The sequence below is a fragment of the Rhea americana genome, unplaced genomic scaffold, assembly GCF_003343005.1.
Source record: "Rhea americana isolate MKP2758 unplaced genomic scaffold, rheAme1 scaffold_38, whole genome shotgun sequence".
NCBI lineage: Eukaryota > Metazoa > Chordata > Aves > Rheiformes > Rheidae > Rhea > Rhea americana.
The window spans coordinates 5,547,120-5,565,955 of NW_028186512.1; the positions used below are offsets into that span (position 1 = coordinate 5,547,120).

The 18,836-nt window shown below is 40.8% G+C and overlaps 1 protein-coding gene across 2 annotated transcripts; it reads left to right on the plus strand.

The window, feature by feature from the left end:
- The first annotated feature begins 228 nt into the window (after window positions 1–228).
- PCDH18 (protocadherin 18) lies at window positions 229–9,210 on the plus strand. Of its 2 annotated transcripts, none has more exons than XM_085313239.1 (4): window positions 229–3,492; window positions 4,441–4,529; window positions 4,670–4,833; window positions 8,267–9,210. In XM_085313239.1, exons 1-4 carry the CDS (start codon window positions 988–990, stop codon window positions 8,944–8,946), a joined length of 3,438 nt encoding a protein of 1,145 aa, XP_085169365.1. In that variant the 5' UTR covers window positions 229–987; the 3' UTR covers window positions 8,947–9,210. The 2 variants fall into 2 exon arrangements, with proteins under 2 accessions (XP_085169365.1, XP_085169366.1); XM_085313240.1 differs by having other exon boundaries at window positions 4,444–4,529.
- Window positions 9,211–18,836: the final 9,626 nt, after the last annotated feature.

Here is an 18,836-nt window from a genome sequence, read left to right on the forward strand (position 1 = left end):
GAAGTGTGCAAAATGTTACTGACTTTAAAGACAAGATGAAGAAATCTCACGGAATGAAGCAGATTTCTCTCTCTCTCTCTCTCTCTCTCTCTCTCTCTCTCTCTCTCTCTCTCTCTCTCTCTCCCTCCCCCCCCCATTCAGAAACACAGATGTTAAGGAAAAGCAGGTAACAGGGAAATAAGCAGCAAGAAGAGGCTCCTGAGACACAATTAGAGATAACGTCATCTTTAGCTCATTTACTAAACAAATGCACTAGAAAGATTCCAGTTAGTTAAAAGGGGAATTGGAGAAAATGTAAATGAGGAGAGTAATTGGATTTTTTGCGTCAGGAAKGAGCTGAATTGAAATCACAAAACCCCGTTTAAAGTGTCCTAAAAAAATAAAGAGGGCAAGAAGTTGGTTTCGAGTTGTTCCTCCGTAATTTGCCCCCTCTTTGTTGTGGCACACTCGCAGAAAGTGAGCGCTGGCGGAGGAGCCGCCCCCCCTCGGCAGCGCTTTCCGCCGTGACTTCACTGTCCTTGGCTGGGGCGCCTGGCGGATTGGCTGGAAGGGATTCAACACATGCCGGGCAAAAGCTTTGTCTGAGTTGAAGTGAAGTTGCACAGATTTTAGACTGGAGTCAGCAGTCAAGGGTGTTTAGTCTGCCGCTGAGCAGGGAGAGGGAAAGAGGATCTCTCTGCAAAGACACACTGCAGATCCCGCTAGCACCCGGCAATAAATGGATACTAACTGCTGGAGAGGAAAACACTGATGTGACGAATTTCATCCTGGAAGAGGAGCAGGGAATCACATGAGAAAGCTCGGATTGCATGCAGATTGTACCTGGATGTCCTGGCACGGTGTGTATAAAAAAGTTTTCTGATCTAGTAAGATATTGATACTCAGTAGATTGTAAAAGACATTCTCAAGTTTTTAAGGACCAAATGTGTGCTGGCTGTAAGGTACTGAAGGAAGTTGAAATAATTGCTTTTTAACTTGCTTGACAAAATGAATTGTGAAAACTTACAAATGCACCAAATCAGCAGTAAAATGCACTTTATATTCATTTTTGCACTGATGATAGTATCTTTCAATAAGGCTGTGCTGGGCAAGAATTTGAAATACAGGATTTATGAGGAGCAGAGAGTTGGATCAGTAATTGCAAGACTATCAGAGGATGTAGCTGATGTTTTATTAAAGATACCTAACCCTTCCTCAGTTCGCTTTCGAGCCATGCAGAGGGGGAATTCTCCCTTGCTTGTAGTCCGTGAGGATAAYGGAGAGATCAGCATAGGAGCTAAAATTGACCGGGAACAACTCTGCCAGAAAAACTTAAACTGCTCCATAGAGTTTGATGTGATCACTCTGCCCACTGAACATCTGCAGCTTTTCCATGTTGAAGTTGAAGTGCTGGATATTAATGACAACTCTCCGCAGTTTTCCAGAGCTCTTATCCCCATTGAAATATCAGAGAGTGCAGCTGTAGGAACCCGGATCCCTTTGGACAGCGCTTTTGATCCTGATGTAGGGGACAATTCCCTTCACACTTACTCCCTTTCTGCAAATGATTTTTTTAGTATTGAAGTGAGAACGAGGACCGATGGAGCAAAGTATGCAGAGCTCATTGTGGTTAGAGAACTGGACCGGGAGTTGAAGTCAAGTTATGAACTCCAGCTCACTGCCTCGGATAAAGGGGTGCCTCAGAAGTCTGGCTCATCCATCCTGAAAATAAGCATTTCTGATTCCAATGACAACAGCCCTGTTTTTGAGCAGCAGTCGTATATAATTCAACTCTTAGAAAATTCACCAGTTGGGACTTTGCTCATAGACCTCAATGCAACTGATCCAGATGAGGGCGCTAATGGTAAAGTTGTGTACTCTTTTAGTAGTCATGTGTCTTCCAAAATTATAGAGACTTTTAAAATAGACTCAGAAAAGGGACATCTGACCCTCCTGAAGCAAGTGGACTATGAAACAACCAAATCCTATGAAATTGATGCTCAGGCTCAAGATTTGGGGCCAAATTCCATTCCAGCTCACTGCAAAATTATAATTAAAGTTGTGGATGTGAATGACAACAGACCTGAAATTAACTTAAACTTGATGTCCCCAGAGAAAGAAGAGATCGCTTACATTTCTGAAGGGTCACCCCTGGACACTTTTGTTGCCCTAGTCAGAGTGCAAGACAAGGACTCTGGAGTGAATGGAGAGACAGTTTGCAAGCTGCATGGGCATGGCCACTTTAAACTTCAAAAGACTTATGAAAATAATTATTTAATCTTGACTAACGCCACTCTAGATAGAGAAAAGAGATCTGAATACAGCTTGACTGTAATAGCAGARGACAAGGGAACGCCAAGTCTCTCCGCAGTAAAACACTTTGCTGTCCAAATCGGTGATGAAAATGACAACCCACCCCGCTTCCAGACAAACAGATATGAAGTCGTTATCTTGGAGAACAACTCTCCGGGAGCATACATCACATCAGTCACAGCCACGGACCCGGATCTAGGGGACAATGGGCAGGTGACCTACACCATTTTGGATAGCTATATTTTGGGAAGTTCTATAACCACCTACGTGACCATCGAYCCCTCCAATGGGGCAATCTATGCCCTGAGAACCTTTGACCATGAAGAAGTAAATCAAATTGCCTTTATGGTTCAAGCTAGGGATGGAGGGAGTCAGCAGCTTGTTAGTAATACCACGGTTGTACTAACCATCATTGATGAGAACGACAACGCTCCTGTCATTGTGGGCCCAGCACTACGCAACAGCACAGCAGAAATCTCAATCCCTAAAGATGCTGGAATTGGTTTTCTTGTCACCAGAATAAGGGCTACAGATAAAGACTCTGGYATGAACTCTGAACTCAGCTGCTCCATAGCAGCCGACAATGAAAACAGCATCTTTGTGATGGATCCCAAAACTTGTGACATCTCTATCAATGCTAGTGTAGAATCAGTCCAAGCAAAACAGTGGGAGTTTTTTGTGATAGTCCAAGATAAAGGCAGTCCTCAACTCAGTACTAAAGCGCTTCTGAAATGTACAGTTTTTGAGTATGTTTATTCATTTTCAAGCACAGAGGCTACTTTGGTAAGCCARCCCTCCCTGGATGTCTCTATGATAACAATTATATCCTTAGGGTCAATCTGCGCCGTGTTGTTGGTCATTATGGTTATCTTTGCTACAAGATGTAATCGAGAGAAAAAAGATACCAGGTCCTACAACTGCCGTGTGGCAGAATCAACCTACCAGCACCACCCCAAGCGACCGTCAAGGCAGATCCACAAAGGGGACATCACGTTGGTGCCCACCATTAATGGCACTTTGCCCATCAGATCTCACCACAGAGCTTCTCCATCATCCTCTCCAACCTTGGAAAGGGGACAAATGAGCAGCCGGCAGAGCCACCACAGCCACCAATCACTCAACAGCCTGGTGACAATCTCCTCAAACCACGTGCCCGAGAATTTCTCGCTGGAACTTACCCATGCCACTCCTGCCGTGGAGGTAAGGTGCCCATCATCCCTTGCACCTCGGGCTACTTGTACACTCATTAGGGAGTGTGGGGCATTCTGCATGCAGGCTGTGAGGGCGGGAGGCAATGAGATCTCTGTCCAGTGAAAATGCATCAGGGATTTCCCTTTAGATGTTACAGCATTGCAGTTTTACTCCAGTATCAAGTGAATCCATTGCCACAGGGAACAGGATTACGTCTGTTCTGGAGAGCATTATTCCTTCGGTCTCCCCTGTAAGGTTGAAAAAATAGAGTTTAAGATATGCAGTATTCTACTCTGGTTTACTAACCTTTCTCTTTCTTTCTTCCTTTCCTTCCTTTTCTCTCTGTGTAGCTCTGTTTAAGAAAGCATGCCAAAGTAGATATATGTCGAAAGAACAGAGGAAATTCTCTCATTCATGGGGATTAAGAAATCCAAAAGGTTAAACATTGGCACAGTTTAACTATATGATCACAGTGTATCTGATATATGCACACAGTATCTTAAATTTTGAAACCATCCATTTAAATTTTTACTGCAAATCCTATTCAGTAGCTTAAATAAGATGTGTCCCAGTGACTCTTTGCATGTAGCTTAATGAAAATTTGTTTCTAAGATCTTGAAATGGCAAAGGGTCACTTTTAATCTATTACAGCAAAACAGAACTCCACCTCTGTTCAATTACTTSTTTTACTTGTTAATGAATTAATTTCTATGAGTTCAGCAGCTAATGAAGAGCAGTGCTTTTCCTCCTTRCAAAATGTCTTCGGATGTTTTCTGTGGCAGACGGTATACTGAAAAATAGTCTGCTGTACTGCACTATGTACAGAAATTTGAAGTAATGAAATTTTAAAGGGGGGAAAAAAGAAAACCTGAGAATTAAATTACTTTAGTGGTTGTAAAAMCACTGGGAAAACTGAGCTTTTATTTCAAGGAATCAGTATTTTCATCTTTTCTTTAGCAGGTTTCTCAGCTTCTCTCAATGCTTCACCAGGGCCAGTATCAACCAAGACCAAGTTTTCGAGGAAACAAATATTCCAGAAGCTACAGGTAAGGATCTGGACTATCTTGATAAGTGTGTATGTATATAGATATATATCAGAAAATGCAGGTTATGTATTTTTTAATCAAGGTGGAATGTAATGTACATGAGATAGTTTAATTCATCCATCCTGCAATTCTCTTTACAGGTATGCCCTGCAAGACATGGATAAGTTCAGCTTGAAAGACAGTGGCCGGGGTGACAGTGAAGCTGGAGACAGTGATTATGATTTGGGTAGAGAGTCTCCAATTGACAGACTTCTTGGGGAAGGATTCAGTGACCTTTTCCTTACAGATGGGAGAATTCCTGCAGGTAAGAGCACAATGGAAGTTGCACAGTTTATTTACAGTGCTGCCTGGCTGTCACATTGATAAAGCTACTACTGAGAAAGCAAAAATTCTTTAGCTTTCAAGTCTTGTGTTTCCTCTGCTTCACGATATATACTGAGCTGAAACCTTCACATATCTAGTAAAATAAAGAAGCAGAGACAACTGAAAATCTGCCTGGAGCAGTGCCTACATATTTTCTGCAATTATTCGCATCATCGTGAGCTGGCTCCAAATTTCCCCAAAAAGCGTCATCTGTTCTATGTCCTCAGATTTTTAATGACTGGGTGGATGTTTTTGCAAAGCCAGACAGTTGTGGTTTGTTAAAAATACACTGAACTGTAATTTGGGAGATACATTTCCCATAATGGGTTGATCCACAGGACTTCCAGAGTTCAAATATGGATTATGGAGGTGGTCTCAAAATATGGATGGGAGAAGAGAAAGATGCATCTTTTTCCCCCTCTAAAAGATGAATTTGAATGGCAATGGAAAGATCTTAATGTGTTCTGGATTTTAAACTCTGCAATTCTAATTTCTAGCAGAAAAAGCTTAAGAGAAACAGTTCAGGAATAGAGGACAGAGGAGAGAAAAGCTTAGAAAAGGATGAGTGAAAGGAAGATAAATAAATACACACATGTACATATTCCTGTGTATTAAGTACCATTTTCAAATCTAAGCCCAGATACATGCTAAAAGAAGTGATGGGAAATCATGCTAGATACAAATATGAGAATTTTCTAATGGTAATGATTCAGTGATAATGATTGTACCCTAGACCCCTAAATCTTGAACCCATTTCAAATCAGGTTTAATTCTATCTGTAACTGACAGGGCCAGATAATTTCCGTCTGGTTTAAGGCTACAGCAAGACAGATTAATAATTATAAAGTCCTTTGCAGATATAAGGGCACATTTCTTTGTAGTATGGTGCAGAATATGCTCCTCCCTGCAGTGCTGCCCCACGCGCTGCCCAGAGCAGGCTGGAGCCTTGCAGCTCCTTCCCTCTGTTGCCCCAGGAAATACCAGTGGAGGTGAYTGTACTTGGCCTTGGTGGCAGCAGGTTACATGCAGAAATATGCCATAATCCTCTGTTTTCTTGTTACATCAGGCAGGGGTAAGCCCAAAAGTGAAATCTGTGCTTCTTTACACATGTTTACATTTAAACATTTAAAATTTCTTTGTATGTTTGGCTCCAGGCTGTCTTTTACCACCTATCCAGGCATTCAGATATCTCATCAGGTTAGTTTTGAGTAACCAACGTTTTGAAAACCAAAGGCCTTCAAAAGTTACTTCTTTTTTCAAAATCTTTAACCTAAGCATGAAGTCCTAATATAATTTTTATCCTTTTTCTCCCCTCATTCCTTTTACTCATTGCTCTGCCATGTAGCAAGAGACATGTCTCATTCTCTCCTGTGGTTAGCAAAGCAGGGAGGGCTCTGCTCTAACTCTCTGTTGCCATGGGAGTGTAAGTGCAATGGTGTTTGCACTGGCACCCGTCCCCCCACAGCTGCCAAGGAATAGCTGTCTCCTTCCCCGTGGGCAGCGCTTGGGCTGCCGGGATGAGGGAGTGGTTACCCTCTTGGTTAGCTGAAATGCCCATTAAAATATTACAATTAGCTCTCCAAATATGAAATATGGAAAGGGTAGAATTTCCAAAAGTGCCCAGCCTCAGCCTGACTCTCGTCTAGTTCAAATGATGGAAAACTCCTGCTGAGTGCAGATGGAACTCAGTTTAGAGGTGCTTTTAACCTCGCTCAGATGTCCATTTACTGCTATGYGTAGTGTTAATCCATCCAGTAAGTGTGCTGAACCCATTCAGATAAGGCACAAACTGATCTGAACCTTCACTGCAATCTAAACAAGTAAAAAGAAAAAGCTTTCCTGGAGGTTTCCTGGTCTCCATTTTGAAATGTTTCTGCACTGTCAGTCTGYATAGAGGCAGAATGCAGTGAGAAAGTCCTTTCAATTTGTCCTGTTACTCTGGAACTAGAATGGAACAGAGCCAGTCCCTTGATACTTCAAAAATGACACGGTCAGAAAGTTCAATAACTGTCCTTGGAAGACTTCTTTCTATCGCTATAACTCTCACCAGTAAATTTTAAGTGCTGCAAGAAAAAAAAGCTGTTGTGCCTTTGTATTTTTTCCTGCTGACTTGAGGACAGACAGTGCCACTGTTTGTGGTCTTTTGATCTTACGTTCAGGAGTGTCAGTATTATTTTATATCAAAATCAATCCTGATAACATCATTGGCAAAATTCACATTAGTTTAAATAAGACAATCCTAAATCGTAATGCAAATCTAGACCGTTGAAAGTCCCCCATTAGTTTATAGGAGTCTTCTTAATTAGAAGACTAATCCTAGCCTCCTGGAATGAGTTGATAGTTGGTCCAAGCACAGCAGATCAACTTTTTCTTTCTTCTGTTTCTTGTCTTTTCTAACTCTTAGGCATATCCTGTAAAATAGCACGTGTGCTTTTCATACATGGGAACAAAGCACTTGAAAGCATTGCAGTCATTTATACTGAAACTTCAAGCACTGATATTTTCTAGGTTGCTTTTTTGCTTGAAGCTCACTGATCAGCAGGTCATTTGCAATACTTTGTGCACTATCCAGCCTGCAGCCTAAAACTATGTTCTTGAAGAAATTCATGCTCTCGTGTAAGAAACAGAGAAAGTATAAACCCAGAGGAATGTAAACAGCATTAGAAAACCAAACAGTATGATAGGCTGTGTAAAGCACAGAGATAAATAATGCTGACAGTATTAGAGTATCACTTTATCAATCATTGCTACAGTCTAAKCTGAAATCTTCAGTTCTGCTTACTCCTTTGCAAAAGCAATTTTTGATAAGCTGAGTGAAGCCATTTGAGAAAACTGGGATAACTTGGAGGGCGCGACTGCAAACATTTAGTTTTAAAAGTGACATTTCATAGATATACAAAATATAAAGAGATAAAGAGATGAAAGCAARAAACTATTCTTTGTGGCATAATATAGCCATTGATGGATAGGACATTAGGAGAAAAGTGTCCTATGGTCAAAATATACATAATGCAAAGAGTTTGGCATTTCTGAAAAACCTTTGTTTTGAAAGTTAAGTCACTGATGCTATTTTCCTCCCAGGATTTATATGGTTATCTTCTATTTTATTTAAAAATTCATATTGCTTTCCTGTATTTTGTGTATTTAACTTTCTTATTTCTTGACAACACTGGGAAACAAAAACACATTTAGATCCAGGCCATTTGCGTTTGCCATCTTCATGCATAGAGAAAGTGGATCCAAACACCAGGCTTGATCATCCCTGATCTTCGGAGAAGTTCAGTCGTACTCAGCCTTGTGCTTTAGTCTCTGTGAATATAAATGATACCTGTAACAGAAGGGGAATGTTTACTCTGTTTTCTTCTCCATTGCAGCAATGCGGTTGTGCACAGAGGAATGCAGAGTCCTGGGGCACTCGGATCAGTGCTGGATGCCGCCGCTGCCCTCACCCTCTTCTGATTACAGACGTAACATGTTTATTCCTGGGGAGGAATTTCAGTCACCGCAGCAGCAGCAGCTGCAGCAGCAACAGCAGCATCAGGGCCTTGAGGAGGATTCACAGCCTGCTGAYGCCAGTGAAAAGAAAAAGAGTTTTTCAACATTTGGCAAAGACTGTCAGAGCGAGGAGGAGTCAGGGGACACCTGCACCTCCTCTCTCCTCTCCGAAATGAGCAGCGTCTTCCAGCGCCTGTTGCCTCCCTCGCTAGATGCCTACACGGAGTGCAACGAAATGGATCGCTTAAACTCGCTGGAGCGCAGGAAGGGACATTTGCCAGCCAAGACTGTAAATTATCCACAGGGGGTGGCAGCCTGGGCAGCCAGTACACATTTCCAAAATCCTGCCAACAACAGTGGGCCCACTCTGGGGACTCACTCGAGCGCGCAGCCGTCCTCCAAGTGGCTGCCAGCCATGGAGGAAATCCCAGAGAACTACGAAGAAGATGATTTTGACAATGTGCTCAACCACCTCAGTGACGGTAAACATGAACTCATGGATGCCAGTGAGCTCGTGGCAGAAATAAACAAGCTGCTGCAAGATGTCCGGCAGAACTAAGTGTTTCAAAAAYCTATTTTCCATATTTATGGAAAACTGGATGGGGGAAAAAAAGATAAAAACAAAAAACAGACTGAAAAGAACTGGCATTGCCGATTAGTTGCATTTATCATAAATGTGTCTGTGTATGTTGAATATTAAAATACTGTATTTTCATATGTACACAATGCAAGTGTGATTATCTTTATCTGTATTTTAAAAATACATTTGTACCTTATATTTATGTGTAATTTAACAAATAAATTTTATTTTTGTACACCCACAGCAAGCATGTTTTCCTAAATGTATATAGATGGTACCATCCTTGTCAAACATCTAGCATTCTTGCCACACATGTAAAAAAAAAGAAAAAAAAAAAAAGAGGGTATTGCTTTCCATTATTATTTCTTTTAAGTTTCAAATGTCACAAATACAAATTCAAATCACTGAAACGTTATCCAAACATTAATTTCAATAACTGATTCAACACCTTGTTGCAATGTTTCATTCTTATAATAAAGAGTTGTCAACTCCCTAAAAAGCCTAAAATGTCCTTTTTATTTTGATGTTGAGTCATTTTCCCATTTAGTTAATGAATTAATGAAAGGCTGGGGCCTTCCTCTGTTTTACAAATAAACTTTTTCCCGAGTGGACAAATCATGAAATTCGATGATGAAACTTATATTATCATTACAAATAGAGGTAGATTTGTTCTACCATCATTACACCGCAAAGCCAGTTAAAGTGGGAGGTGTATACTTGAAAATAATAAAAACAGCATTTCTGACATCAAGCTGAATTCTTGCCTTACATAAACATAAAATTGCAAATGATTGTTTTAGCCATGTAATCYATATAAATGAACCAAAATTAAACTACTGTTTAGTTTAACAGGAAAGCAGTAGATGACAGCTATATTGGCCTCTGCTGTAAGCGTGTCTTTGTTGTCTCTGCAATGTAGTATAGAAATGCTTCCACTCCCTAGAAAAGCACTGTCTTACTTCAAACGTGCAGGATTTACCTGTAACCTGCAGCTTCATTACCTCTTGCTGACTCCTGCRTTTCCACAGCAAGGCTTCTAGTACTGGAGCCAGCTCAGTGCAAAGTCACCGATTTATACTGCTTCTGGGGGTGAGCTAGCTGCGATTGCTCGGGTAACCGTCGGAGTCAGTCTGGTCCCTTTAATTCCTTTTTGGAAGTCCCTTTGGAAAACATTTTTGGTTAGCCTGTCRTATGTAGGAAGATTTCTGTTAACAATAAACAAGTGGATTTTACATTTGAGAAGCATGGGAGGATTCCTGATGCTCATTTCAGGAGAGCGTTAAGTTATTAAGAGCTGGGCCAGAAAAACTGGGATGTCAGCCTTTCATTTAGAGCTACAGATGCATATTCTTTATAAGGTGTATTTTTTTACCAAACGTGTGAAAAACAGTTGAAATAGTCCCAAAGAACCTGGATGTAAAAACTAGCAGGTGCCTTTATTCTGGAGAACTGCACATGTAATGTACTCTGTAAAATATTTTTTAATTATAGAAACAGAAAATTCCTGTTTAATATTACCTAAAAAAAAMCCACCCCAGCTGTCGAAAGAACACCATTAAGGTTGCAAAATCAAGCATTTGGAAATTAGGAAATGCCAGAATTGTTGTCTACATAAGCTTTATTTGTTTGGCAYGTGCATAAGGAAACTCTAATTTCAGCAAGCGTCACAGTGCTTTTGCTGTAGCTAAGAACAGACTTCTGTTGACACCTGGATAATGGAGAGATTCAGGACTTTATATGTCAGGAGTTTTAAGTATAGCTATGCTGGTTCAAAATATCAAGATATCAGATCTCTAACCAAGTATCTATATTGGCAGAAATCATAATGCAGCTGAAACTATCAAACTGTCATAAACGTTTAAGGCTACTGGCTAAGTCTGCATGGGTAGAAGGCGGCTCTCCCGCAGTAAAAGCTCCGTTTCCATTTGAGAGACTTGCTGTAGCACCTTCGAGGTGTCAGCAAGACCTCCGTCTCCTTGAACCTGCTCCAGTTACTGAGGGGAAAACGTTGCAACCTCTCTTTCCTTAAAAATTTGAAACCTTCTTCTGCTTTCCCCTTTCCTTCCCCCTGAACCTTTCCCAGGTCCACCCGCCTGGGAGCCAGAGCCAGCTTTTCTCTATCCCAATCCGGCTCCTAATCGTTTCCGCCCCGGAGCAGCCTCAGCTGCCTCCCACCAGGCACCCTGCAGACCTCCTTACTCCACAACCCTCCTTGCTCTCCCTGCTGACCCTGAGGGCACCCATGAGCCCTGACCAGCCTCACCTGGGACCCCCACACGCCTCCGCCCTGGGCCCAGGAGCTCATTTAAGCTCGGCCTGCGGCCTGCAGTTCCTTTCCCAGCTCTGCTGGGGGACCACTGGCTCCTCCTCTGCCTSGATGGCCCTGGAGCAGCCTCGTAGCCCTGCCCGGCTGTGTCAGCACCCGGCTCTGCCTGCTGCATTCAGGTACTGTCCCCCGCCGGCGAGGGTGGCCTGCGCTGCGTCGCCCTTGGCCAGCTCTAGCTGTGCCGTGGCTCTTGCCCCATCTTAGCTCCAGTCTCCTGTTCCCTGGTCAGCAAGCACAAGCTGACTCTGACACCACTTTGGGTGCTGTAGTAGTCCCGTCAAACCTTAAAACGCCCAAGGGCCGGACTTCCTTCTTAGCTCAGTGATTTCTGGATCCCATCTCAGCTCCCACTTCTGCTTTCCCTCTTCCTTTCATCAGTATCCAGTTTTAGTCATATCTTCCAAGTTCCCTCATGTTCCTCATCCTCCTCTTTCCTGTGGTCTTTGCTCRCTGACTTCCTTCCCTGAGTCACTCTCACCTGTGCATTAATCCTGCATAGTCCCTGACTTCTGTGTTTGCAAAGTACCAAAGTGCCAGCAGTGTTGTCTGTAATTGAAATTCCCAGTTTCTTACTCCTCAGCTGAGTCCAATTAATACAAATTCCTTGAATCCGATATTGCCAAAACTTTTTACRTGTAGCAGTGAGCTCCACTGGCTTCCTGAATTCCCATACCCGGGTGCTTTCATCAGCACCACCATGCCGGGTGGCAAGAGGCGGCSTTCCCTGATACCGACTTCCCGGAGACGTGGCCCCGCAGCGATGTTTCGGCAGGCCGGCGGCTCCCGGGGCAAAGCTCCTGCCTGCTCGGGGAAGGGCTGGGCGTTAATTCCAGCCTGGAAGCACGTGACGTGTGAAGTAATACCAAGGGAACGGGAAGTTATGTTAAAAATGCACAACGTGGTAGTTTCTGACAATAGCAAATACATTTGGAAATAGTTCTAGGGGGTTTCTATTGACATAGATAAAACACTGCTGTCTGCTATGAAATCAGCAGCTAAAAATGAAACTCCCCTTCAAATGGTGTGATTCTGCCTTCATAAATAAAGGCAGATAAATATTATTTCCAGTTTCTAGATGAGGAAGTATTAGACTTTCAGGCTCACAGAGGTTTGCACTGTCTGCAGACTTCTAGGGCAGCCTGATAAGCTCCATTTTCACAGTCCCCTCACCCACAAGGGATTACCAATCTGTTAAATTTAAAATCCTTAAATCAGTTTATGTCCACTGGCCTGTATCACACGGATAGCCTCAATGATTTAAGGAGTCATTGTTTGCAGAGGGGGGCTTTCTAGCAAAAATAGATCTGAATGAATTTTCTCTGGTATCACTATGTATCCAAATGTCATAAATTACCTAAGGTTTTGCTAGAGGGGATTTCTGTACAAACACACAGTAATAGTATTTGGTATGTGCATTGCTGCAAGAATTTTCTCATGTGAAGAGATTGGTTATAAGACCAGTATGGTCTCCAGGAGCAAGAATGTTTGTTTACTTAGATTATATCTAAAATGCAGCAGAGACTTCACTGCATTTATTATCAGCAGAAAGCTTGCCAGAAGTTCTGGAGATTGTGGTAAATGGTGAAAAATCTATCTTGATCTTACTTAATTTARACTTTCTTGGGCATCTCTTATAAATGGGATAAAGACATAAAAATTCTAGCACCAAGCTTCTATATCAAGAAGAGGGCACACTGATATTATGTATCATCTAGATTGCATACATCTTGACAAATAGTAGAGAACTGATCATTCCTGGTGTATTTTAAGCACCAAATACAAGCATGATTATCCTGTCAAAATTCTAAATTGCTTGCACCTCTATGMCCAGTAGGTGCAATTTTATATTTGAAGCCAAAATGGTTTCCTCCTTGGTGATCATGATAGAAAGGTCATGAAAACCAGCACATCTTGATCACCAAAACAGCAGTAATGATTACATGCTGGTAGTTCTGTCATTACTTCCATAGATGAAATTTCTAGGACTTTGAATAAATAAAAAGCTTAATACATGCTCAACCACTTTTCCCCTACAGTCTGCACATATGTTTTCTTCTTTAGCCACTTTTGAACTGGATATGCAAAATCTTACTGAAATAATGATAGTGGGTTGTATGAACACTTTTTAAAATTAAAGTATTTCTGTGACTTGCATCACATTTCTATTTGGTGTCCATTAGCATAAACACACTGAGAGGGCCTGGAGGATGTGGCTGACAATTCTTTGCATTCTGCACCCTGATCATGTTTGTATTTACTTGGTTTAAGAAGAGAAAGAGAAAGCAAACAAAATCCACCACAAAATATTTAAACTTTACAGTTTACTGTCTGTCTTTTTATTAAGAGTTGAAATCCATAGAAAATCCCAGGAAATGTTATTTCCTCCTCTGCCCTACAGCCTGTAGGGAACATCAGATATTTCTAGAGGTTAGAAGACTTGAAAACCCAGGTTGTCAGATGTGCATATGAAATATAAAATTGCCATACTTAYTTGAACTTAGAGTAGAATAAGCATCCAAAGTTCACCTGCAAGCTCTAAAATGGCTGGATTCATGAAGAAAAGCGTATATTTAAACTTTGTCAGGAAGGATGCAATCTGAAGATTAGTCTGAGTTGCTTTAGATGAGAATGGAAAGAAAAAAAAAAAAAAAAAACCAAGGAGCTGTCTCTTGCTTGGTTAGCATTAGAAAGTTAACATATTATCTCAACTGAACAGGGATCCCTCAGAAACTATGATATTTCCTTACCTTTCCTTTCAAGAGTGCCAGCTGTTACACAAAGCAGTGGGATTGTGCCTCTAAGTACATCCCTGGGTCTGTCTTCACCTAGACCTTGTCCCACAGTATTCTGTAATACAGTTTATACAAATAAAAAGGAAGTGATAACATTTTAACATCAATCAATAAAACAATAATTAGCACTTTTCATCCTCAAAGCTGCATAAACGTAAATGATTGATCCTAGAAACATTAATTGATCCTAGAAAATGTTTGGGTTTTTTTAACCTACCAGTGAAAAGAAGCCTGTCTGGAGTGAAGCACAGAAAGAGTTTAAACCAAACTCTACAAAATGTATACAACACAGACAATAAGGAATAATTTAAATTTTTATATTTAAGCATTTAATTAAAAACTCAGGAGAGATGCAGTCAGAAATGGATAGTAACTCAAACTGAAATTTGGCCAGTGCATGCATCCCCCCACCACTTAGCTACTCCTATAGGAAGTTCAGTGAAAAATGGCCAAACAAAGTGTTTTACAGATTACATGAAGCACTTAAGGCATCACCATGACTTTGGTGTGATGCTGATCCAAGAGAAGAAAGTACTGCATGACAAATCAACAGCAGCTCCTTATACAAAACCCATATATTCCCTCCAGAATGCTTATCCTTGTAATGCCCATGCACACATGTACAATGAATGCCAGGTATCTTCTACAGCTTTCTTCTGTGACTTTGTAAACTTGTGGACTCTAGACAGATTTACCTTCATAATTTTGTGAAGCAAAACAATTTAAAGCAGACTAAAGGACAGATCTACAAAATTTAGATTACTGTAAACTCATGTAACATTATTATCTAAATCCTAAATGCTGCATCTCAAAATATGGACTTTTTCTTGCTGGCAGAGTCCTTTCCTATGACTTATAGWCACAGACTTGCCTATGACTCTTGATGTATAGGTCACTGGCTGTATGTGTTCTCATGTAAATATTACGTAAACTTGTCTAGATGTGAAAATACCTAGGCCTGGCTGTGCCAAAGTCTGTCCCGGCCTGAGCCAGGGGCTCACTGGGGCTAGTGAGACATTGCCTGACTTGCTCAAATGTCTTGGTGTTGCAGAGGTTTGGCTGTCTGAACACAGCAGTAAAACTAGACTCAGAAAACACAGGGATAGGAAGAAGAGGGTTGCATTGGATAGGCATTGGCAATCAACTGTCTTCGCTTCCAGGTGATTACCCTAAATTCTCATTCTGTTTCTTTTCTCTCTGTGGCTGAAAACACTTAGGTTAGACATTAACAAAGAAAACAGCATCAATAGCAAGAACTGAAATGGTACGGTAGGCCATTATATTGTATTTGTATGGTAGCTTAGACAAGGACTTTAAGCTGCCTGAGAAACGGGTTTTGGAACTGGGATTTCTCAGAGCTCTGGCAGTGGTTTAGGAAACAGCCTCCCTCCCCAGAACGCTATCTTATCCTATACTTACATTTTGTGAGGAAGAATTGTCATCAGCTCCTTCCCTGAAGAGATGGTTGATCACTGTGGTTTGGAGTTTTTTGCGGGGTGGTGGTTGTTTTTGGTTTTCATGTTTTAAATACCGGACACCACAGATTTCAAAACAGCTTTAACCTAGGTCCGGGATGCTGCTCCCTCCTACAGTTCCTGTGCGCACTTGCCTGTACTCCTTCTGCCGCTGTTGCTATGATGAAGATACCGTGAAACAAGTCAAGGAGCTGATCTGGCTGAAAGCTAATGGCTTGCTTGTGATTACATGAGTGCTCTGGCTATCAGAAGACTTGGGTCAGGAATATCCAGTAGCCTGGGCTTTAATTGACATAAGCTGCTACCGAGCTGCACTCTCAAYGGCAGCCCAACATAGAGCCGCTCTGTTTTGAGTGCTCTTAAAGCAGCTATGAGAGCAAGGAGTCCAGCAGGCTGGAAAAATCAGTTTTACATGTTGACAAAGTGTTCGGGTGAATTACTCTGATCTCTGTGCTTTATAGTTGCTCTGTTAGTAATGCGCAGCCTAAAACTGGTTTGGACGCGGTCTATGTGGGCTAGATGGATCCTGAGTGGAGGGTGACCTTTCGCAGTATACAAGAGGTTTAATCCGTATTTCCATCATCTGCTTCTCCTAGTGACCAGTATAGATGCTAGATTTCCTGTAAAATACAAGATTCTTTTAGCATATTGCATAAAAGCATTAAGTACTATAGCTTCCACTATGCTACAAGGTGCATATGTTCTTTTGTACATTTATCCTAAAATCACTGTGAAAATTAGTATGAGATGAGACCTAAATCCTTCTTGTTGTATTTAAATTCCTTCATAGTTTTGTCATAGCTTGGGGACTGAAACTTCTTCCACCCCACTGAAGCAGTGACTGACTTTTGGAAAAAACAACAACAACAACAAAAAATACAGCTAGCAGTGGGGAGTAAAGGATCTGAGGCACCAATGCTCTCTCTGGTGGTCTATGAGAGCACTCCGCACTTAACTCACAGAGTTGTTGCAGCAAATATGGACAGTGATAGCTTTTGCAAAATTTTTGTGCTGAATTATTCAGTGCAAAATAGTATTTTTAAATTGTAATACCTACTTACCCTATTGGCAAGATTCATTTCTAGCTGGTAAGGCAGTGTCCTAGGGTCACCATGGCAATGTTTAGTAGAGACCATGAATTATTCCTTAAAAGGAAGTGTTCGTTCTGCTGTGTGGAAAATGAAACGCTCTCACATATGGTACTGTGGTGGGTGGCTATAATAACTTGGCATAACTTAGTGTCTTTATCTTCTAAAAAGATAAGAAATCAGCAAGGATTATATTTAGACCTCAGAAGGAGTATTCAGACTATCGAATTATTATTATTCTACACAGAAAAAACAGCTAAGACAAGGAAAATAAGCAAAGTCTCTATGAGAGGGGACTGTGTTTGTGCCTCCTTTTCACAGACTCCAGCTGCTCTTGAAATAAATTGGTTGCTCTCTCTATACATAAACAGATTTGCTGCAAGTTTAAAAGTGCATTGCTGTAAGACATCATTGAAATGGGAAGGGAGTCAYGTGTGAGCCTGGAAATTGATTTTACATGTAAGGAATGAATCATGGACAGAATCTTTTTACCTAATCTAGATGGGGAGGTAAGAGAGGCTGATTACTGAAGTCCTGGGAAAAAAAGCGACCGTCAGAATCTTGTAATCTATTTAGCTGGAAGGACTGGCTATGTGGGGGAGAGTATACGAAAAAAATCCATTTGCAAATTAACACAATACTGAGCAGAGAGAAAAGGAATAGGTTAAAAAATATACACTTTTCCTTGTTAATCAGGCCTATGCTGCTTCAAGTAATGTCTCTTATCCTCAGTATCTGCAAACTAACAGGCAACCTGGTTGGCTTTTATACAAACGATGACAAACAACTGCAGCAGCTTAGCACATCTCTGACAAAGAATGATGGACAGTTTTTTTATTTAAATAAAATGAAGGCATAAGCTTGGTAAATTGGTAGGCTTGAGACCACCTGGGTTTTATTTTGATCCATCTGGCTTTCTTAAATTTTTAAGATAATTGGGTCACATAACTAAAAAGAACATACTGATTTGTGTCCAAATTAGAAAAATCATCATCTTTTCAAAATATCATTGGATGATACTAGAATCCTTATACGTCCTCATGTTTGGATGGAAACATTGTTTATGTTCTGGAAGCTTAAGTCTGCTAAAAATGGCAGTGCTGTAATTGAAACCTTTGGCATAAATACTTCAGAAAGATGATATAATTCAGACAGGTATTACAGTTTTAGTGGTGCAATAACTGAATGGGATTTGTGCTACATTAAGAGATCAAGCCAGACTACCGCAGCGGTGCCTTATGCTCTTAAAAATGTGTTTAAAAACCCACAATTGTAGATGTCTATATTGAATTGTAGATGTCTATATTGAAGGGCAACCAGAATTCAGGTCTCTCCAATGGATCTTCTCACTTATTGTACCACTAGAAAGCAAAGGATATGCTACGTGTGTTTGAGTGCACAACTTCGTATAGGAAATAGCAAAGCCATTTACCATTGAAAACTGATTTGTAAACAACTGAAAACTCAATGGTTTTCTTCCAGCGTGGGTGGACAGCAGTAGTACATTTTGATGCTGTGTATTATTCGACACAGATTTCTTCAGCATCGTTTACAAAAGTCTACAGAAAAATATTCAAAGATAATATATATACTGCAGTTCAAGTTAACTGTGCAGAGTGACAGTGAAGATTTGTCAACATATGTAGTTCTGCATTTTTGCATATATTAAATTACCTCATTCCTTCACACCTAAGGAAAACTGCTTTAGGTAGCAGATATGCACGTTTCATTAACTGCAATCTCAATAGATTTAGCCAAAATTTAGGCAAAAGATCGCATATACTAAAAATGTGTCAGAAAAGAGCTAATACAACTATTTGGCAATTAAACTGGAGTGCAACTTCAAAAATTAAAATATAAAACACAGCCCTTGAATTCATATAGACRTTACTCATAGACTCAAGACTAAAATATAGACTGCTGTTTAAGAAAGAAAAAAAAGGGGAAACCCCAACCTTACTTAGATCATCTTCTTGCGAATAACTGCACACATTATGTGGTTGCAGTAAAAATTGTTCTTACAAAAGAACTGAGAAATACATATATTCAAATATAGAATAACAATACATGTGTGGAACATCTTACTATTTTACATGTACATTTAGTAATTTTTAGATTGAGAGAACACGTTCATKCATGTTGTTAATACTACCCTTTGGTTGAGCACAACCAAGGGTGGGCACATAAG